This window comes from Falco rusticolus, chromosome 6 (genome assembly GCF_015220075.1).
Source record: "Falco rusticolus isolate bFalRus1 chromosome 6, bFalRus1.pri, whole genome shotgun sequence".
In the NCBI taxonomy this organism is placed as follows: Eukaryota; Metazoa; Chordata; class Aves; order Falconiformes; family Falconidae; genus Falco; species Falco rusticolus.
The window spans coordinates 17,102,958-17,124,216 of record NC_051192.1 but is presented as its reverse complement, the minus strand read 5'-3'; the positions used below and the strand labels follow the sequence as shown (position 1 = coordinate 17,124,216).

At 62.2% G+C, this 21,259-nt stretch overlaps 3 protein-coding genes across 4 annotated transcripts; 2 read left to right on the top strand and 1 right to left on the bottom strand.

The window, feature by feature from the left end:
- Positions 1-478: 478 nt before the first annotated feature.
- Positions 479-4,623, bottom strand: SLC30A3 (solute carrier family 30 member 3). Its single transcript, XM_037391742.1, has 9 exons — positions 4,066-4,623; positions 3,494-3,659; positions 3,026-3,187; positions 2,804-2,950; positions 2,580-2,733; positions 1,817-2,021; positions 1,549-1,654; positions 1,105-1,239; positions 479-997 (listed from the first exon to the last, which is right to left on the bottom strand). Exons 1-9 carry the CDS (start codon positions 4,621-4,623, stop codon positions 852-854), a joined length of 1,779 nt encoding a protein of 592 aa, XP_037247639.1. The 3' UTR covers positions 479-851.
- Positions 4,624-6,531: 1,908 nt separating this feature from the next.
- LOC119150063 (uridine-cytidine kinase-like 1) lies at positions 6,532-18,375 on the top strand. 2 transcript variants are annotated; one of them, XM_037392168.1, is made up of 14 exons: positions 6,532-6,816; positions 7,219-7,325; positions 7,417-7,587; positions 8,157-8,228; positions 8,552-8,741; positions 8,852-8,913; positions 9,442-9,458; positions 10,198-10,296; positions 16,275-16,368; positions 16,480-16,542; positions 16,754-16,876; positions 16,955-17,062; positions 17,139-17,295; positions 17,463-18,375. In XM_037392168.1, exons 1-14 carry the CDS (start codon positions 6,564-6,566, stop codon positions 17,534-17,536), a joined length of 1,590 nt encoding a protein of 529 aa, XP_037248065.1. In that variant the 5' UTR covers positions 6,532-6,563; the 3' UTR covers positions 17,537-18,375. The 2 variants fall into 2 exon arrangements, with proteins under 2 accessions (XP_037248065.1, XP_037248067.1); XM_037392170.1 differs by having other exon boundaries at positions 7,417-7,542; positions 17,463-17,580.
- A 376-nt stretch (positions 18,376-18,751) lies between these two features.
- Positions 18,752-20,863, top strand: DNAJC5G (DnaJ heat shock protein family (Hsp40) member C5 gamma). Its single transcript, XM_037392171.1, has 4 exons — positions 18,752-18,962; positions 19,071-19,284; positions 19,412-19,565; positions 20,149-20,863. Exons 1-4 carry the CDS (start codon positions 18,850-18,852, stop codon positions 20,229-20,231), a joined length of 564 nt encoding a protein of 187 aa, XP_037248068.1. The 5' UTR covers positions 18,752-18,849; the 3' UTR covers positions 20,232-20,863.
- Positions 20,864-21,259: the final 396 nt, after the last annotated feature.

Here is a 21,259-nt window from a genome sequence, read left to right as displayed (position 1 = left end):
ACACTGCCCCTCACAGGGGGGCTGGGGCCATCCTCCCTCCCCAGTCCCCTTCTGGCTGCCTGTGCCACCGCTGCTGCTCTCCAACAAGTTTATTGGCAGCTGTGGACTCTGCCACTGCCCGCTGGGCTCCTTGCACAAAGAGATAGACAGACACTTCACAAGTGCAACAGACACAGACTCACAAGGGTGGGAATGGATCAGGCCAAGGCACAGCAGGATCCAGCCTTGGCTGGGCAGCAGGGAGCAAGCCAGGGGGGCTAGCATGCCGGTTGAGCTGCAGGCTCTGGCGGCCCTGTCTCTCTGTGCCCACATGGGTGCAACAGCAGCAGCCACCCCGGACCCCCCCTGCAGCCCGGGTAGCACAAGCCTACAGGTGTGGGGGTGGTGGGGCAGCCCCTCTGGCCATGGGCCCAAGGCTGGGTCTGAGCTCTGCTTTCCCCCTCAGGGGTGTCCCTTCCCTGGGCCCTTCAGCAGCTGCAGTGGCTCCCTCCTGTCCCCTTTTGCAGGGGACAACAGGGCTCCCCGGGAGCGGGGGTCAACATGCAGTGGGGCAGGATCTTCCCCCCTTTGGGGCTGGTCCCAGTAGGCCTGGGCACCCTCCTGGCACAGGAGGTCCTGAGGGGAGCCCCTGTGCTGGGGAGCCAGGCTGCACGTGTTCCCCCCCCCAGACCCTATGCGCTCAGGGGCACTGTCCCACCCTGGGGCTCAGTGGCAGCACAGTGGGTACAGCGCAGGGACAGGAGTCCAAGCACTGTCCCCACTCCTGCACTGCATCTGTGCTCCAGAGGCAGCTCCCACTTGCCCATGGGGTGGGGGCCAGGCCTGACCCAGCACCGCAGCGTGTGAGGGTCTCAGGTGCAGGGGTCCTGGCAGTGCTGGCAGGCTGCCATCTCCTCCCGGTACCGTTCCACCTGCACCGTGCATGAGGCAAAGCCAAACCTGCTCTGCAGCTGGGTGGTGGCTTCCTGCAGCACCATCTCGGGGTCGGCGCTGGTCTCTGGGGACAGCAAGGCAGTGCGGCTCAGCCCCAAGTACATGGGCAGCTGGTGGACCCCTCGCCCGGGGGCTGCGTGAGCCAGCTGGGCTGTGCACGGGGGCACTTACCGGCAGCCACGTGCACTGACACAGCATGGTGGCTCAGTGTCAGGGCCCAGAGGTGCAGGTCATGGACACCCTTCACCCCGCTCACCCGCAGCAGTGCCTCCTTCACCACATCAAAATCGAGGCCCCGCGGTGTCCCTGCCAGCAACGCCTGGTCACAGAGGGGCCAGCCCCAGCCCTTGCCAGGGTGGGGGCTTCCCCAGGCAGTGACCAGGCAGGGGATGGTGGCTCTAGGGTGAAGCAGGCTCTCACCACAGGGCTGTTTGCCTGGGGTGGAGGAGATGGGCTGCAGGGGCAAGGGAAGGGCAAAGGGGTGGGCTGGGTTGTGCCTGCATGGGGAGCAGAGGTTGCAAGGGGGTGAGCTGCCATGTGGGGAAGGGGCTGTGGCAGCTGCAGCCCGCCACTCCCTGTACCCATGGCCCTGCACCCTCCTCACTTGCTGCTCACCTTCCATGAGGACTCTGAAGACGTCCCTGAGGATGGTGAAGGTGGAGCCAAGGACAAAGACCGAGAAGAAGAGGGTGCTGATGGGGTCTGCAATCTTGCACTGGGGCTGCAGAGAGCAGAGTCTGTGTGAGGCTGGAGGGGGCCAGAGCTGAGCTGGGCACCTAGGTGTGGGGGGGTCCATGACCCCAGTGCCCCACAGCACCCTGCCTGGGGCTGAGGGAGTCATTCTCGCTGGCAGCGGGGGGCGGGGGGAGTCCAGCCCAGGCACCTTGAAGTAGATGATGGTGGCAGCCACAAGAACACCGACGCTTTGCAGCAGGTCACCCACCACGTGGACAAAGGCTGCACGGACACTGGTGCTGCCGGGCAGGGGGGCATGGCTGGGCAGGCAGCCCCTGGAGCTCTCCAGCTGCTCGTAGCCCCCTGTGCCGTGGCAGTGGCCGGTGGGGGACTGGTGCAGGATGTAGGCCATGCTGGGGAAAGCAGGGAGGGCTTAGCACTGTGCTGGGCAGGATGCGGGGGCCTCACTGACCCTCCCTGGACCTGCATGCAGGCGACGGTGCCTGGCATCGCAGGCAAAGGGAGCATGGGCAGGTGCACCTAGGCCCCAGGAGGGTGGAGAAGTATGGGGCAGGGCTGGAGGTGCAGCAGGCATAGGGCACCCGCAACACTGCAGGGACGTGCATGGGGCCAGGGCAGGGGTTCAGGCCCGGGGCGTATGCCAGGTCTCAGGCTGGGCATGGGGGCAGGACTGAGGGGGTGCTGCTGTTGGGGAGGGCAGGGGATGTGGGGCCAGAGGGTGTACATACAGGGGCTGGAAGCCAGGAGCGTATTAGGGCCGGGGATCAGGAGGAGGCAGCACTTGGGGATACAATGCTGGTGCACAGGGACAGAAGGTGACCCAGGGGCCAGGGCTGGGGTTCTCTGGGTACTAGGGGCATGCATGGGGCAGGGATGTGGGAGGGGAGGCCAGGGCTCAGGCTGGGGGGGTGTGGGGGATGCAGGGATGTGCAGCCCTGCGTGGGACGTACACCAGGTTGACTGCGATGGCGCTGGCAGCTGTAGCCAGCATGGCTTGTGCCTCAATCTCGTAGTCATTGCTGATGATGCGGGCGGCCGCCAGGTACACGAGGGCCCCAGTCACGACCCAGATGGAGAGGACAGAGGCCAGTGCACCCAGCGTCTCTGTGGGATGAGAGCCATCAGCACCTACCCTGGCTGTGGGGCTCCCGTGGAGTTGTGCCCCCCAGGTCACCTGAGCGGTGCCAGCCGAAGCTCATGGTCTTGCTGGGTGGGCGGGTAGAGACCCAGAGGGAGAAGAGGCTGACGGACATGCTGCCCACGTCTGTCAGCAGGTGGGCTGCATCCGTCATGATGGCCAGGCTGTGTGCCAGGTACCCACCTGTGGGCGCAGAGCAGCTGACACCCCATGCCCTAGCAGGGCAGCCCCCCATCCCCATCCCCATCCCACCATTACCTATCACCTCCCCGACCATGAAGAAACAGCAGACGGTGCAGGCGATGCTCAGCTGCCGACGGGCCTGGAGCCTGCCCCGGCCGGGGCTGGGGCTGGGGGGGCTGCAGCAGCACCGGGGAGCCGGAGCCAGGGGGGCCGGTGGTGGCAGGGGATTCTGGGCGCCTGCAAACAGACTGGGAGCAGGGGTCACTGCCGGCCACACTGGCTCCCCGCGCCCCGGCCCGGGACCCCCGGGGCTCCCAGTAGCCCAGTCCATCCCAGCTGCCCGGGGCTTCTGCTGGCCGGGCCGTCCGCCTAGTAACGAAGCCGGCGGCTGCGGTCCCCAACCCGCCGGCCGGTCCCGCTGCCGCACCGGGGTCCGCGGCTGGGCCACCGGCAGGGTACGGGCGCCACCGTCGGGCCAGGCAGCCACGGTGTGCCACGGACCACCCAGCCCCGGCCCCGCACGGCCGGAGCTGTCCGCCTCACCTCGGCTGAGCGGCGGGGCGGAGGGGAGCCCGGCGGGGGCGGGAGCCGGTGCCTGCGGCGGAGGTGCCGGTGGGACCGAGGTGTCGTGCCTGGGGCCGGGCTGCTGGCCGGGGCGCCGGGGTGGGGAGGTGAGTCGGGGTGCGCGGCGGGGGCCGGGGCGCAGGGGCTGATGCGCAAGGCACCAGTTCGGGAGGGGGGATGGATGGACCCGGGGCGGGTGGGTGACGGATGGACGGTGCCGGCGCCAGTGGGTGATGTCTGGGCACCGGGAGCAGCGGGACGGATGCCCGAGGGGGGAGCGGGGCTGGCGCACGGATGGGGGCGCCCGTTCCGCTTGAATGGAGCCGCCGGTACCAGGGAGGAGATGGGTGCCGGTGTCAGGGGTGCGGGTGCCGCTGTGGGCTGGAGGGAGGTGCCGGTGCACGAACGGTCAGGGCCGTCTCGAGGTCTGCGGGAACGCTGATGTCCGTGTCGGATGAAGGCGCGGGGGTTGGAGGGGGGGTATGGACGTGCCAGGGGGTTGCCGGTGTCGGGGGGTGGGAGGCGTGGGAACTGGACAATACTGGACGTACCGGGGGCTTCCGGATCTCAGGGAGCTGGAGCTGGCGCTGCCGGGGGGTGCCGGGGGGTGCGGGTGCCAGGGAGGCCGGGGGAGCTGAGGGTGAGGGGGGAGCCGGTGCTGGCAGTGCGGGGGGGATCGGGGGTTGCAGACTCAGGAGTTGATGAAGGTGGCGGTGCCAGGGTTTGCCGTGGGCACTAGGAGGTAACGCTAGCAGGGGGTGGTGGGGTGCCGGGGGTGATGGGTGTGCCAGAGAGCTGGGGTGGTGGAGGTGCTGGTGCCAGGGTGATGGGGGTGCCGGGGCGATGGAGGTGCCGGTGATGGAGATGCTGGAGGTGCTGGGGTGCCAGGGTGCTGGAGGTGCCGGTGGTGGAGATGCTGGTCTCGGGGTGATGGGGGTGCCAGTGATGGAGGTGCCGGTGATGGAGATGCTGGTGCCGGGATGATGGGGGTGCGGGGGCGATGGGGTGCCGGGGTGCCGGCGGTACCTCTTGAGGCGCAGGCTGCCGTCGGCGCGGCCGTCCCGCGGGCTGACCAGGTGGGCGCTCTCGGTGCCGGTCGGGGGCTCCATACCGAGGTCGAGCAACACCGCGGGCACCCGCCGCTGGGACGACTGCAGCCCCGCCCCCCGCCTCCCCCCCACCTCCCGCCTCGGCCCCGCCCCCCCGGCCCCACTCAGGACCGTGGCTGGGGCGAGGGGGGGGGAGCGGGGCCGGCCCAGGGGGGTAGGCAGGTGCCGACACCCCCCGGAGGAGCGCGGGAAGCCCAGCCCGCGGCCCCACTGAGACACCAGCCAAAGGCACGGCGGGGGGGGTGGGGGTGTGTGTGTGGGGGTGAGCTGCGGGTCCCACCGACACTGCGTGGGGCCACAGGCCACTGTGCCACGAGGCCTGGGGGAGGTACTGGGCAGCAGCACCAGCTCTGCTGCGAGTGCTGGGCAGTGTGGGGTGCTCTGGCTCGCTTGTACCGGGGGGCTGCTTGGGTGTGGGGGGAGCTGCCTGGGTACGTGGGAACTGTTGGTTGTAAGGGGGCAGCTTTCATACAGGGGGACTGTTTGGGTCCAGGGGGCCAGCCTCACCTCTGTTCCTGGGAAGGTGATGAGACAACTAATACTGGGAACCATTTCTGAGTGCACAAAGGACAAGAAAGTCATCAGGAGAAGATGGCATGGCTTCACCAAGGGGAGGTTGTGCCTGACCAACCTGATCACCTTCTGCCATGAGATGATGGGCCTGGTAGATGAGGGGAGTGCTGTGGACATTGCCTGCCCAGGCTCCAGCAAGGCTTGTGACTCAGTGTCCCACAAGCTCCTCCTAGGGAAGCTGTGGAAGCATGGGCTGCATGAGCAGGCAGGCCCAGCCAGGGGGTTGATGATCAGTGGCACAAAGTCTGGTTGGAGGCCAGTAACAACCAGTGTGTCCCACGGGGCAATACTGGGTCCGGTCCTCTTTAACGTCTTCATTAACGATCTGGAGGATGGGGCCGAGCGTACCCTCGGCAAGTCTGTGGGTGACACCGAGCCGGGAGAGCAGCTGCACGCCAGGGGGACCTGGACAGGCTGGAGAAACGGGCTGGCAGGAACCTTGTGAGGTTCAGCAAGGGGACGTGCAAAGTCCTGCGCCCAGGAGGAACAGTCCCGTAGCACCAGGATGTGCTGGGGCAGCCCAGCGGGAAAGCGGCTCGGCAGAAACGGCTCCGGGGTCCTGGTGGACACCAAGTTGACCGTGAAGCAGCAACGTGCCCTTGCTGCAAAGGCGGCGAACAGTGTCCTGGGCTGCCTTAGGCAAAGCATTGCCAGCTGGGGGAGGTGATGATCCTTGCCCTCTGCCCAGCCCTGGAGAGGCCACCCCAGGAGCGCTGGCTCAGTGCTGGGCTCCCCAACCCGAGAGGGGCATGGCCAGGCTGGAGAGGGTCCAGCGAGGGGCCACCAAGATGCTGTGGGACTGGAGCCCCTCTGCTCTGGGGCAAGGCTGCGGGAGCTGGGACTGCTCAGCCTGGCGCAGGGCAGGCTCAGGGGGTTGGATCCGTGTCCATAAACACCTGCGGGAGGGTGCCGAGGGGACGCAGGCAGCTCTGCCAGCGGTGCCCAGTGCCAGGACCGGAGGTGACGGACTCTAAACGGGTGCCCGGAGGGTCCCTTTGGACCCCAGGACACACTCCTCGGTGTGGGGGTGACACGGGCCCAGGCTGCCCAGGGCGGTGGGGGTTGTGTGTCTCGGTCCCTGGTTGTGGCTCCGGAAGGAGCAGGGGGGCTGGACGGGGGCTCCCAGCGGGGCCGGCCCCGCCGGTCCGTGGATGCTGGGCATGGCGCGGCGGGAGGGGCAGCGCCGGGGCGGGGGAACGGTGCCCTGACTGGAGCCGGCAGAGGGAGCGCCCAGGTGGTCCTGGCCCCGGGGCCAGTGCGCGCCACCGCCGCAGCCCGAGGGGCGGGACCGCGGGGGCTGCCGGGACGGGCTCCCGGCAGCCCCCGCGGCCCGTCCCGACCGGCGCGGCGCGCGGCGGCGCGGGGAGATGGCGGCGGCGGGCGCGGAGGAGCGGTGCGGTGCGTGGGGCGCGGCGGGCCCCGAGCGCGGCCCCGGTCCCGGCCCGCTGGGCTCGCTGCTCAGCCGGCTGCCGCTTGCGCCGTCTCCGCGGCGGCGGACCGCCAGCCAGTGCAAGCCGGAGCCGCCACTGCTGCGCACCAGCAAGCGGACCATCTACACGGCCGGGCGGCCGCCGTGGTACAGCGAGACCGGCGCGCCCGTGGATGAGGCCTTCGTCATCGGTGAGCGGCCGAACGGGGCCGGGACCGGGCTGGGACGGGGATGGAGCCGGGACCGGGATGGAGCCTGGACAGGGGCCAGGCTGGGACGAGGGCGGGCATGGAGCCAGGACCGGAGCCAGGATGGGCGGGAATGAGGCCGGGACAGGGACCGGGACCGGGCTGGGTCGGATGAAGCCGTGACCAGGATCGGGACCGTGCTGGGGCAAGGATGGAGCTGGGACCGGGACCAGACTGGGGCGGGGACGGAGCCGGAACTAGGTTTGCGCCGGGACAGGGATGGAGTTGTAATTACGGCTGGAGCTGGGACCAGGGAAATGATGTAGCCAGGCCCTGAGCCATGGCAGTGGTGGGACTGGGACTAGGACTGGACCGGGGAAACGATCGAGCCGGGCTCGCCTGCAGGCCTGTGCGGCGGCAGTGCCTCAGGCAAAACAACGGTGGCAACACGGATCATAGAGGCGCTGGATGTGCCCTGGGTCGTGCTGCTGTCCATGGATTCCTTCTACAAGGTGAGAGCTGGGGTCTAGGGGGCCGGCACAGTGCTGGTGCCCCTGGGTCCAGGGGGGCTGGTGTGGTGCTGAGCAGTGGCAGTGCCTGCAGGTGCTGGACGAGGGGCAGCAGGCGCTGGCGGCCCGCAGTGACTACAACTTTGATCACCCCGATGCCTTCGACTTTGAGCTGCTCATCAGCGTCCTCCGCAAGCTCAAGAAGGGCAAGAGCGTGAAGGTGCCAGTCTACGACTTCACCTCGCACAGCCGCCGCCGCGAGTGGGTGGGTGCTGCAGGGGAGCTGGGCCGGGCCCCAGGAGGGCAGGCAGGCTGGACACTGTGGGGAGAGCCCCCTGGAAGGGGGACGTACTTGTGGGACAGGGTTAGGGAGTGGGTGCGGGGGCTGTGGGGCCTGGCAGGGCAAAGGGAGGGGGACTGGGGTCAGTCATGTGCAGGAGGGTCATTCTGGGGGGATTGGGGGTGTAGAGGCAGGGAAGTAGCACAGAGGCATGGAGATGGATGTGGAAGCAGTGCAGAGTTCGGGGAGAGGCTGTAGTGCAGAGTGTGAAGGAGTACAGGGGGTACAGGAACTGTGGGAGGGAAGGTGTTGGGCAGAGGTTTGGGGTTCTGGAGCAGGGTTCTGGGTCAGTGCAGGCCTGGGGCGTTGAGTGTGGCGCTGAGAGTAAGGGCCCTTAAAGGTTAGGTGATGTGGGATGATTGTGGGAAGTCCTACCCATGGGTGGCAAGAGCCTGGTGTGGGTCAGGGGCTGAGGTGCCATCTGTGCCCAGCGTTGGCAATGCTGCAGTGTGTGTGAGGAGGGCAGGATGAGTACGGCTCTTATCTGCCCACAGAAAACTGTGTACGGGGCCAACGTCATCGTGTTCGAAGGGATATTGGCTTTTGCGAACAAGGAGTTGCTGAAGGTATTGCTGCCTGATGCAGCTGGTGGCCCATCTTGGTGCGTGGTGTGGGAGGAGATGTGCAGTGGTGTGCTGCAGGTGGGGTGGATGCTGTCTTGGCCCAGTCCGTGGTGCCACTGGGGCAGGGTGATGGCTGGGTGCTGCGGAGGGAGAGGCCACCCACCGCTTGCTGGCAGAGCATCTCTGTGTCAGAGGCTTCAGGGGAGGCAGCTCTGGGTGCCATTGCTGGGTGGGGGAGTCAGACCTGGCTGGGCCATGGGCAAGCGGAACAAGGCAGGTCTGATAGGGGGCTGCTTAGGGGGTGCTCACCCCTCCCAGTTTTCCAGCTCCTGGACATGAAAGTGTTTGTGGACACGGACTCTGACATCCGACTGGTGCGGCGGCTGCAACGTGACATCATGGAACGGGGGCGTGACGTTGCAGGTGTCATCAAGCAATACAACAAGTTTGTGAAGCCAGCCTTTGAGCAATACATCGAGCCCACCGTGCAGGTTGCCGACATCGTGGTGCCCAGGGGTGAGACATGCACTCTGTTTGCCAGACCTGATCTGAGTGTCGGGAGTGGATGTTCTGGGGTTGGGTTGGGTCAGTGTGCATCTGACCTGGCTTCTTTGCTCTCCTGTCAGGTGGGGAGAACTTTGTGGCCCTGGACCTCATTGTGCAGCATGTGCACAGCCAGCTTGAGAAGGTGAGGTGTGGGCTGATCGATTGCTGCTAGCGCAGGCGAGGAGAAGGAAGATTCTGCACACAAAGGGGAGGATGTGGCTGCTCACAGCCCTGTGCCCCTGGAGCACCCAGAGGGTCTCAGTGTCACCTCTCTTTACAGAAGGTCTTGGTGCAGCTCTTGGGGCAGACAGAGCTGCGGCACGGGGGCGGGGGAAATTGAGATGGGTTTGGGTGCAGTGCCCGCCCCGGCAGTGACACCTGGCGCTTGCGGTCTGGCCTGGCCTTGTTCACCTGCTGTCCCCCTTGGTCCCAGTCAGCTCTCCTGATCTCGGCTGTCCCCACCTCACTCACACATGGCTGTGCCCCAGCAGCCCACTGCAGCCTCCTGGCTGGGCCCAGCGGTGGTTTTCCTGCTCTCGGTTTAGCCCCAGGAGAAGGGGTGGGAGCTGTACTGGGACTGCTCTTGGGTGCCTGTGCCTGGCTGATGCAGTGACTGGGTGTCCTCTCTTTCCCCTTTTGCCATGCTGGATGACTCTGCTCTACCACCCAGCGCGAGATCACTGTCAGGTACGTGGGGGCTCTGCCAGCTGCAGAGGGGCTGGTTCTTAGGCTGGGGGTGGGTGGAGGGCTGCCAGCACCCACTCTTCTCAAGAGTCCTGCCTCTTTCCTGTCCCTGCTGGCCAAAGCTTTGCTGAGGTGCCTGAGCATAACTGCTCTTCAACTGCCGCGGTGGCTGCCCTGCATGTAGCTTCCTGGGGGCTGTCTCACTGTGGCTGTAGGTTCCTGTATGACCTGTCCCGCAGCTACGTTTGCCTTGAGTGACTGGTTCCCTGCCCTGCTCCTGTCCCTTTCTGGAACATGGTTCATGCCCTGAGTGTTGGATTGCCCCAGGCTGCTCCCTTCTATGGGAGAAGTGCCCTGGACAATCCCTGTTCTGTGGGATTTTATGTAGTCAGCCTCAATGGGACAGTCCTCATACCTCAGTGCAACCCGGGCAGCCCAGTCCTGGGATACATAGTAAGGTCTTGCCCGTACAGAGCTGCTACTCCTGCTCCCCAGGTGCTGGCAGAGGCTCATGAGTGCAGAGGCTGCTGACAGCTGGATTTGTGCTCATGGGAGGTTTGCCCGGTTTTACGGGGTGGTACTGCTTTGAGATCTTGTACCTGGGACCAGACCTGAGGCTTTCCTAGGGATCAGGGCAGGAAGGCCAAGTGTGTTCTGGTGTCCAGCCTGTGCGGTAGGTTCTTTGGGAGGTGGCTCTGTCTGCATGTGCTGTGCAGCACTGATCACTGCTTCTGTGTTGCAGGGCAGCTCTGGCCTCTGCCCACCAAGACCAGCCCCTGCCAAAGACACTGAGTGTCCTGGAGAACACACCGCAGGTGCGAGGCATGCACACCATCATCAGGTAGGTCCCTGACTCCTTTGGGATTTCCTTCTCACAGAAGGGCTGCTCTGTAGGATCACACTACAAAACCTGGTGTGAGTTTTCCCTCCTCTGCCTCAGGGCTTCAGATGTAGGTGTGTTCTTGTAACAGAACTGCTGAACAGAGCTGGCTCTGGCCTACAGACACTTTTTTGGTGAAAAGACCTTGGCACATCTGCTCTGGGGTAACTTTTGAGCCATAGGCAGGCATTTCCTAGGGTAGGAGGAGACTGGTTAGCTCTTTCCTAGCTGGAGCACAGGCACAGTAGCTGGTGGCATGGGGTGAGGTGCCCCTCTCCTGAGGTGCTTGGTTTTAGAGCCAGCTTACAGAACGGACCCAGGTTGCTCCTTCCATGACTTTGCTGCTCATTTGATCTTTTCATTCCCCTTTGATGCACTTTTTTTTCCAGGTGACAGTAGTGTTAGTGTAGGGTCAAGAGCAGAAGCTTGCAGCCTCTTTGTGTGTCTCAGTCACTGGGTTGTAAAACAGAAAGGAGATGCTGAGCTCATCAGGACTCTTCTGCACCTGCTGCTACTGTGGCTGGCTACCAGCACCTGTGTGTTGGTTTGGAGAATGTAACCTTGTGACCACACGCAGGCTGTGCACGTCCTTGTAGGAAGCAAGGTGTTCCTTCTCCAGGCTCCTCCTGTGACTCCTCCCTGTCAAAGTGCAGGCTCCAAAGGCAGTTCACAGCAGTCAAAAGCCAGGTGATCTGGCACCTTGTGTGCACTGGGCAGATATGTGTACTGGTGTCTGAAGGCTGTGTACCTCACTGCTAGGCTGTGGGCTTCTAGTAGTTCCGAGTTCAGGTCCAGCTAAGGGAACTTAGGAGCAGATATGTCCCTCCAGTGTCTTCTTGCTCCAGTGCTCTGGCAGTGGCTTCTTCATGGCCTGAGCTGATTTCTCTAGCTCATCTGCTGTCTGAGTGTGCAATGGTAGATGGGGGGTGGGTGGGGAGATCCTGGGGAACAACACCTCTGGAGGCTGAATGTTGTTTGCCTTCAAAGGAGCAGTTTTTCCTTACCTAGGGTTATGCAGGGAGAGGCGAATGCAAGTCTCTGTGTGGCAGCCTGCCCTGTCTCTAGCCTTCGTTCACAGGCTCTGGCATGGACCTTTTGCCTACGGCTCCTGCTTCCTTAGGAGAGCCAGCAGCATGACACTGGTGCATGCTGCTCTTGGATGAATGAGCCTGAGCTGACCCATTAGCAGTACTGAGGGCCAGGTTTGAAGGGACAGCAGTATGGGCAGGTGCTGAATTCTCTCTCATCTGTTGCTGCTGTTCCCTTCTTCCTCCATGAAGTCTGCATCCTTTTGCCTTGCCGGGAATGGCCTCTTGTGCCTCCGCCTTTATGCCATGAGTTTCTAATAACCAGAATCTCCTATGACTTAGGAGTTTGTTCAGCTGCCCTGGGGAGGGAGGGGATCAAACCCATGCAGGTTGTGGTCGGAGTCCAGCAGTGCCCCTGATCTCCAGTTACTGTAACAACACTGTGCTGGAGCTGGCCAGCATGAGCGGCAGGGCTGTGGGAAGGCGGACTTTGGCTCTCCCAGATGGTAAATGAAGAATGCCATGTTTATGAGGGGCGTTGACTTGGCCTGTCAGCCACCCCCTCAAATCCTGCTGCAGCCCAGGAAAACAAGGAAAGCTGAAGCAATGCTGTTACTAAGATCTCTAAGCTGAGAAAGTCCTTTGGTAAAAAGTTTCTGTATTTGGTGACAGCAAGGCAGCTTGTGTTTCTGGTGCTTGTAGGTGATACTTGGCAGCGCTCATTTGATTCTGCATGACTTCAGCAAGGTGTGGAACTGTGAGTAGTCCTTGTGCGTGACCCTCTGGGCTTCCCTGTGCTCCAGAGGTGCTGCTCCCTGCCTGCTGACGTTCTCCTGGGCTCCCTGGATTGGGCCAGACTGGTGGGGGATCAAAGACATGCCTTTTGCCAAGCTTCTCGCACCTCTGTGTGTGAAGTTATTGTGTCTTGGCAAGTCTGATATCTCATCTTTATTCCAGCTGCTGCAATGCTGTCAGCCCTGTTCCACAGTGACAGCCCTCATGGAGCTCTGGTGCTCCCACCAGTACTTCCTTTTGGAGTGCCTTGGCACACCAAACCTGGCATCTGTGGATCCACCAAAGAGCTATGAACTAGAATTTCCCTCCAAACTCCCTTTTCCCATACTGCCTTTCCCAATGCAGCTCCCTTGGAGACAGCCTGTTGATCTCTGCTTACCAGGCTGTTGCCATCCAATGTCATTTCCCTGTTGTTCAACACTGGAGGCTCTTGTGTGCTTCAGCCTTCTGTTGCTGAGGGCCCTCCTGGAATATTATGTTGTGGCAGGCAGCAGATGAGCATCTCACTGAGTATAGTCATGGCAAACTGAGGTTTGGGATCTCAGGGAGAAGTGGTTTCCAGAGTGATTTTCTGTTACTGTGGGAAGGCAGAAACTGAAAAATAATCCTGTGCTGGAATAGCTGAATGATTTTATTTAAGAACAAGCTGAGGATGGACAGTGTAATAAGCTGAGTCATGTCTTCCAACTTACAAGATACTTTGGTATTAGGCCCAGGTGGCTGGAGTCAATAGGAGCATTTCATGCCACACACCAGGATTCCGCAGTGCCTGCACGGTCCTTTCTGCCACCCAAGAGCCCTGAAGCATCTCAGGCTCTCTGCTGCAGGAGAACGTTTCCTTTCCACCACTTGCACCTTGGTGCTCACAGGCTCATGGAAGGGCTCCAGGACATCCCCAGCAGCACAGCCGGTGGGTGGCGTGGGTCACCTGCTGCTTTTAGCAAGTTTGCTCTAGCCTGAGCCTTTGGACTTTGTGCTCTGGCAGGACATGTTGTCCTGTGCCAGAGCCACCCTTGAGAAGCGTGTGGCTGTTGGTGCTTCAGGGAGGGGCAGAGCGAGGCGCTCCCTGTGTGCCGGGAAGTTGCCAGCACCAGAGAAGGTGGTTCAGACATTAAACCTGTCCACACTCAAGTTTCCCAGGGGCCTGAATGTAATGGCTGGCTTTCAGCTACAGACACTGCTGTTCATGAGCTAAGCCGACACCGTGTTCAGGCTCCCAGCCAGATACTTGCTGATCCCTGTCATGCCACCCAGTTCCTGCTCTCTCCTGCTGAGAGTGCCAGGGAAGACTGAGGTCCTCAGGAGGTGCTGGCTGCAGTGCTCAGCTGTGGGCTCGAGGCCTGCCGGGGTGTGCAGGCTGCCCGTGGTTCGGCTGCTCCCTCCACTGGAGGGGATGGGCAGTGCCTGGAGCTGTGCGTGGCCTCGGGCTTCACCTGGACCATGCCAGGAGGGTCGGAGGTGGGGTGAGCGGTCCTGGTCTTCAGATGGCAGTGTCCCTTTTGGGAGTGCCTTCAGCACAGAGGCACTGCTGGAGCAATCCTGTTCTCTGACCGCTGCAGGGAGGGTTTTCTGCTGCTGCCAGGTGATGTCAGTGCTGCCCTCCCTTGCAGCACCCCTTCCCCTTTGCATTGTGATGGTTGCGTGTACCCTGGGTGAGAAGTTTCTTGGTTGTCTTTACCTCTGCATGAAAGGGGAGGCACGCTGGGGTCTTTGTGGCATGGGGACTGAGGATGCCTTTCCATCCCTGGGATGCTTTTTGGAAGCTGCGGAGGAACCTGCCTCTGCGGGATCACTGACAGGCCTGTCCCACGCAGCTCAGGGGCTGGCTGGCGTGGCTGACTGCCCCCGTCCATGGCAGAGCAGCCCCAGTGCTGGCAGCACCAGTGTGGGGCTTGTCAGGGGCGGCTGGCTGGGGGAGGCTGCCTGTGGAGGCAGGGCTGCTGCCGGGCTCATGTGCCTGGAGCTCGGGTGGCGCTTCCAAAGCTGCTGTGGGTGAGGGTGTGGGTGAAGCCCACTTGTGGGGAAGTGTGCGTGCTGATGGCCCACACTGAAGAGCTGTAGGCAGGGTGCCTGTTTCTTCCAGACCAGAACTGATTTTCTGACTTCTCTGGGAGTGCCCTGTTGGCCCCAGGCTTGTTGGAAGTGTCCATGTTAGTTGGGTTTTCTGGTCATTGCAGAGCTTGTGGGTGTGAGCTGCCCATGTGTGGCTGCAAAAATATCTCGGGGATAGTAGCAACAGTTTATCCTTCTCCTGAGTACTGTTGGCTGGGCTGTCTGTCATCGTGGTGAGATGTGAGAAGTGGCAGATGATGTCTTAAAATACAGAGCAAAAATATCCAATGTCCTTCTGCCTCTTCTGGACTGTTGCCAGTTACACCTCTTCCATCTGGAAAATGGTGAATGTCTGTAGTGTTCCTTACATTCTCCAGAAAGTACCAGGGGTATATGCAGGCTGTGCTGCTTTAGACACAGGTCACGGAAAGATATCAGCTGCATCGTTAACCGCAGTCCTTTGGTGTCAGTCTGCTTCTTGGTTATTGTTCTGCCAGGGAGCCAGAAGCTTGTTCTTGATGGTTCTCCAATAAAATGGCACTTACATTACAGCCTGCTACTTACTTTTTTGCTGAAGCAGCCATGGACTGCAAGAGGTATGAGTGGACATTGGTGGATTCCTTATAGCCATATTTTAAACGACAAGCAAATCTCAGTTTCTTTTCCTTTTCCTGCCAAGTGACCTCTTGCTGTAGGTACTTTGCCTTCAGGCACTTGACATCGACAGTGCTGGTGGAGGTGCTGTTCTGCTCACCAGAAAATACCCTCTTAGGAACATGGGACTAGAACAGCCCTGCCTATCATTAAGTGCTGCACACACTTGTGTTGCTGTGCTGTGAGAGCCATGCGTTGCAGGAAATGCAAGGTTTTGTGCAGTGATTTCTTTTGTGTGATGAATGAATTAGACTACAACATATACATGGTGGTGACAATGTTCCGAATAAGAAAAGCCAGCCTCTTTCCCCCTCTGCCCCTGGCACTGGGATGAGCGCACGTGCACATACAGTTGGATTTACTGCTCCTGAGGGAGAACAAGAGGTTTCATGTGAATTACAGTCCTACTGTGATTTTACTATCTATTTTTATTTATTTTATTTCTTGCTGCCCTCAGCACTTCAGTGTTGTGATGAGGTATCACCAGGTATTTCAAAATCCATCTGGTTCCTGCCAGTAGTTTATCTGTAACTCAGTGCATAAACAGAGAGGAGCTGAGAATGTCAGATGTTTTCCCATTACCTGTGTCGGGTAACCTTGTTGTTCTTGGCTGTAGTGCAGTCTGGTCTTTTCCACATTGAGATGCTCCCGCAGCCAGCTGTCCTGCCATGCCATGATCCATCCTGGGTGGTCTCCTGTGCTCCCCTGACAGGGCCTGTGCAAAACAGTGGCCACTCACTCCTGAGTTTCTGTTGCTCCAAGATCCGGTGTTGCTGCCTGGCATTCTGCTGCTTCCACCCCCTGTTTTTTTCCCTGCCTCTTTCCATGTAGTCAGCAGTTATGTCCAAAATCTCCAGCCCTGCAAATCCTCCCACAGAGATTCAGCAGCAGTTGGAGGTCATGCTCGGAGTGAGTAATGCTGTGCCTCTACACTTGCTTCTGGGGCACCTGCCTCACCTCTGTTAGGGTCAGGATGTACGTCTGCACCAGGCTGCTGATGTTATGCTCGCTTATCCCTCCTTTTGGTGGTTGGCTTTATTCACTTGCTAGTAGAGCTAGCCCACCATGCAGAGTCAGCTCTGGACTGTCCTCTGTGTCCCAAAGAGGACTGAACAGCATCATGTGGCATCCTTTCACTTTGTCCCATCTGAATGATCTGCTGCAGCCTTTGTGCCCCTCTTTCAGGGGAACCAAACATGTTTCTTGATCATGTACTCCTTTCTAGACAACACCCTAGGTCTTCAGCAAGCCCTGAAACACTGATGCTTCCCAACTGTGTTGTCCTCCCCAAGAGTGTCCAGGTTCCCGTGAGCTGCTCGGTTTGTGCCAGGCTTCCTCTGGAGCCCTGTTGCCGTCTGTGGGGTGGAGCAGGGACTGCTCTCATCTCATGCGGGTGTCCTCCCTTAACAGGAACAAGGACACAACCAGGGACGAGTTCATCTTCTACTCCAAGCGCCTGATGAGGCTGTTGATTGAACATGCCCTCTCCTTCCTGCCACTGAAGGTAAGTGACTGCTCCCCAGGTGCAGCCACAGCCACGTCTTCCCCTCCTGAACGCCTGGGTTATCTGGGGACCCAGCTTCATCCTCACTCCTTTCTCTTCCCCTTCCTGCAGTCGGTCACTGTGGAGACGCCCCAGGGGACAACATATGAAGGAAAGCGGTTCCACAGACAGAGGGTGAGATGTCCCAGCACCTTCCCATGAGCACGCGGCCGCCCTGTCTTGGGTCGGCACAGACTGGGAAAACCTGGTGGTTCGCAGGGTCCGTCCCTGTGCAGACAAACCGCTCAGCAGGGCTTGTCCCTGCTCCCACAGTGCTGGAGCCTCAGGAGCTCACCGGAGCAGCTGCTTCCCCTGTGCAGCACCGTGTTCCTTTTTCTTTCCCCAGATCACAGGTGTGTCCATCCTGCGAGCAGGGGAGACCATGGAGCAGGCCCTGACCGCTGTGTGCAAGGACATCCGCCTGGGCAAGATCCTGATCCAGACCAACCATGACACAGGGGAGCCTGAGGTGAGCGGTGCCTGCTGGCGCAGTGCAGAGCCCCCCCTGCACCGTGGGATGGCTGACCGCCTCTCCTGTCCTCCTCAGCTCCACTACCTGCGCCTTCCCAAGGAGATCAGTGAGGACTACGTCATCCTCATGGACAGCACTGTGTCCACGGGAGCCGCAGCCATGATGGCAGTGCGAGTCCTGCTGGTGAGGGGCCGGGGGCAGCAGTGGGCGGGGTGGGGGCTGCACACCAGCTGGGCTCTCACCACTCCGTGTGCTGCAGGATCACGACGTGCAGGAGGACAGGATCTTCCTGCTGTCGCTGCTGATGGCGGAGATGGGGGTGCACTCTGTGGCTTACGCCTTTCCCTGTGTCCGCATCATCACCACTGCCGTGGACAAGAGGATCAACGAGGAGTTCCATATCATCCCAGGCATTGGTGAGGGTGGACATGGGTGCGCTGTGCCTCACGGGCCAGGCCCCTAGCCCCTCACCCCAACAGCCTAGTGAGGTGCCCTGCGGCCACGCTGAGGGAGCTCCAGGGTGGGGGGAATTGCAGGCGGGGCTGCCGCTGCTGTCCCCTCACTCTGTCCCCTCATCCTCCAGGTAACTTTGGGGACAGATACTTTGGCACTGATGGCCCCTCTGCCTGGTGTGAGAGCGACGGCATGGACTGCTGAGCTGGCTGGCCATGAGACCACCAGCCAGGCTGGCTACAGGGCTGGCCCCCACCTCCGCCCCCAGGAGGGGCTCTGAGCTGCCAGCCTGTGCCCACCCAGCCGCAGCACAGCCTTGCCAGCCCCTGGCTCTCCTGCTCCACTGGACGAGCACCCCTCTCTGCCAGCTGCCCTCCATGCCACAGAGGCAGCCCTGGGGGGAGCGATGGCCTCTCCCTCAGCCCCTGGCCGTGCCTGTGGCAGGGAGAGGTGGTCTCCTGCAGCCTGTGCCTGAGGGGCCGGTCACCCTCTTCCCTGGAGTGGAGTGGGACAGGGTCCAGACCCCTCAAGGCTTCATTGGGCTGGGGGCCAGGCAAGCTCCCTTGCCTGGAATCTGTATTTATTTGTATTTATTTTGAGCGGCTGCCCACCTGGTGCTCCGGTGGGGCCGGCCAGCTACTTGAAAAACATCAGGGAGTGGGGATCTCCTCAAGGAGCCGCCTTGTCCCCACCGATCTGACACTCCATCCCCTCAGCTGGGCCCTCCAGGGGCTTGGGGGGCTGCCAGCAGCAGCGGGAGGGCAGGGGCTGCCTTCCCAGGAGGGTTTGATACTCGGACACTCTGGGGGGGACAGGACCACTCCCCAGGGACCATCCCAGCGTGGTGGGCCCCTGGTGCTGCTGCCCTTGCTCAGGTCCTTCATTGCAGAGTGGGAGTGGGGAGGGTGGGGGGCAGGGCCGGGCGCCCCCCTTTTGCTGGCTGAAGAGGCCGTGCTGCACCCCCAACCCCGGGCGCTGCCCCCTCCTCGCTGCCCCGGCTGCCTTTGTTTTGTACCCAATAAAGGAGCAGCGCGACCTCCGGGCTGCCGCCTCCTGCCACTGCATCACGCTGCCAGGGGGCTGTCAGCGTGGGGGTGCCTGTGATAGGGGTGTCCCCGTGTGTGATAGGGGTGTCACCGTATGGGGGGGCTGTGATAGAGGAGCCCCGTGTGCAGGGGGTTGGCACTGCAGTGGGAGTGTCGCCACACACTGGGGATACTGGGGCCGTTACCATGTGCATGGGAGGTGTCGCTGTGTGCTGCGGCGTGTCCCGGGTTTGTCACCATGTGTGGGGCTGGATGCCGGGGTGTCACGGTGTGGGGGCAGGGGCGACAGTGCCGGGCTGTCACGGTGTGGGGGGAGGGGGGGTGGTGCCGGGCTGTCACGGGACGCGGGGCCGTCGCGCCTGCGCAGAGCGGCGGCGGGCGCGGGCGGAAGCGGCGGCGGGCGCGGGGCAGGGCCGGGCCGGGGCGGTTGGTGCCGGGTCCCCGCCGTGCCCGCCGCGGGGCGCGGGCGCCATGGCAGAGGCTGGGCGGCCGCAGCGGAAGCTGTCCCGGGTCGGGGAGAGCCTGTACCGCGTCCTGGGCCTGCAGAAGGGCAGCTCGCCCGAGGAGATCAAGAAGGCCTACCGGTACGGCGGGGCTCGGCGGGGGGGCGGGGAGCTGGGAGCCGGGAGCCGGGGCGAGGGGGCCGTCCCGGGGGTCCCGCCCCGTGCCCACCCTCCCACCGTGCCCCGCAGGAAGCTGGCGCTCAAGTACCACCCAGACAAGAACCCCGATGACCCAGCTGCAGCCGAGCGCTTCAAGGAGATCAACAGTGCCCACGCCACGCTGAGCGATGAGGACAAGCGTCGCCTCTACGACCAGTACGGCTCCCTGGGCCTCTACGTGGCTGAGCAGTTCGGCGACGATGCCGTCAAGCACTACTTCCTCATGTCCAAGTGGTGGTTCCAGGTGAGGCCTGGCCCGACGCCATGGCGGCCCTGCGCGGCCTGGCCTCCGTGCGGGGCGGCCGTGGTGGGGGCTGGCTGCTGGCACAGCTCGGGTGGGCTTATGGGGGCTGTCGGCTCTTCCTCTGCAGGCCCTGGCTCTGTGCTGCGGCGCACTCACCTGCTGCTGCTGCTGCTGTTGCTGCTTCTTCTGCTGCGGGACGTGCTGCCCACCAAAGGAGGACGAGTCCTACAAGTATGTCGACCCCAAGGATCTGGAGGAGCAGATGCGTGCAGAGGACAGCGGTGAGTTGGGCTGTCTGTGTCTGTCTTACGCCCCGGCGGATGAGACCACCTGGCGTTGTCTTGTGTGGGGCTCTGGGGGAGCTCCCCATCTCACCTCATGGCAGGGATGGAGCTCTAGCTGGAGGCTCAGATCAGACTTCGCTGCAGCCCTTGTTTAACAGCCAGCCTTCGGTGTTTTCTGTCCAGACTGGGGCTGGTGATAGTGATAGAGGGAACCACCACACAGGCCATGGGGATGCCTTCTCCTTCCTCTTTTGCCTCTGGGCGAGGGCCCCCCAAAGCCCCTGCGCAGGTCTGCGGCTTAAACACACTTGGGCCTGTCCCCTCCAGGGGTACGGAGCATGGGGAATGCAGCTGTGCTCCAGTCTGGCTTCATTCCCTGGGCACTGGCCATACTGATGTCTACAGGAACTGCCACTGGGTGACTTTTGCAGGTTTCCATGGGGCAGGGGGCACTGCTGCAGGGCTGCGCGCTGGCTAGAGGTGTGGGAGCCTTCCTGGGGGTGATGGGACATCTCAGATACCTGCTCACCACCACCACAGGACAAGGCTGAGCCACTGATATGCAGCTTTTCTTTTCCAGATCCGTGGATACCTGTTGTGGAACAGCCCCTGCCTGCCAGCACAGAGCCCTTGCCAGCTGTCAGCACCAGGACCGATGCCTGAGGCTGGCCTCAGTCCTGCCAGCTTACCCAGGACTCAGGGCAGAGATCTTCTTTTGGGACTGTCACTTTCCGGGACCCCGGTCATGCCACTCAGGGTGGCTAGAATCTCAGGTTAATTTGGCCAGCATCGATGCAGAGGCTCTTCTGCCCCTGCTCAAGCTGTGGGGCGATGCCCCTGTCTCCCAGCACTGGTGGTGGACGTGGCCTGGACCCTGTGCTGCTGCACCCCGTGCCCATTGCACAGCCTGCTGCTGTGCCCTGGCCTGGCACCAGGCATTGGAGCCGGTGTAGGCAGTCACGAGCAGAGACCTCTCTGGGCCAGGCTCTGTCTTACTAGAGGTAGCTGAGCCTGTCCAAGACCGTTAGCACTGTAACCTCTGGGGCTGGGCTGAGCCCACTACCTGCCCTCACAGGGACCCTCCTGATGGGTGCTGGGTGCCAAACGCTGCTTGTGGGGTGGGGGTGCTGCCTGCTGCACCCCCTTCCTTTCTGCCCAGCCCCAGCTCTGGGGCACTGGCTACACCCCATGCCCACTGCTGCTGGCAGGCTCCCTGCAGGGCTGGGCCCAGTACAGGCACTTTCCTTGGGTTTGTATAGGTTTTCTGGGCACCATTAAAGGATGCTAGGAGGGGAGCATGCTGCTGTGTGGTCTCTTGTTTCCCACCTGAACGCTCTGCAGTGGGATGGGCCTCTGCCTCGCCCTGCCCTGCGCTGGGGGGCTGTGGCTGTGGGTCCACGGGATGGTGTGCTGAGCAGGGTACGGAGTAGGTGGGGCATGTCCCAAGTGCGGCTGGAGGGGGTGCTTTCTCGCAGGGGTGAATGTTGCTCTGTCTTCTGTCACCTTCCTGGACAGCTTTGTGTCCCATGTCTCCCATCCAGTGCTGGCTCACAGGGGGCGGTGCTTTTCCCCCTCCTCGCTGCTGTGGGGCATAGGGCAGGAGATGCCTGGCGAGGTCCCACTGAGGCGTCTGTAGTGACTGTCCCTGTTCCTCGCGCTGCTGACGTGCTGTGTGGTGCCGTGTGATCCCC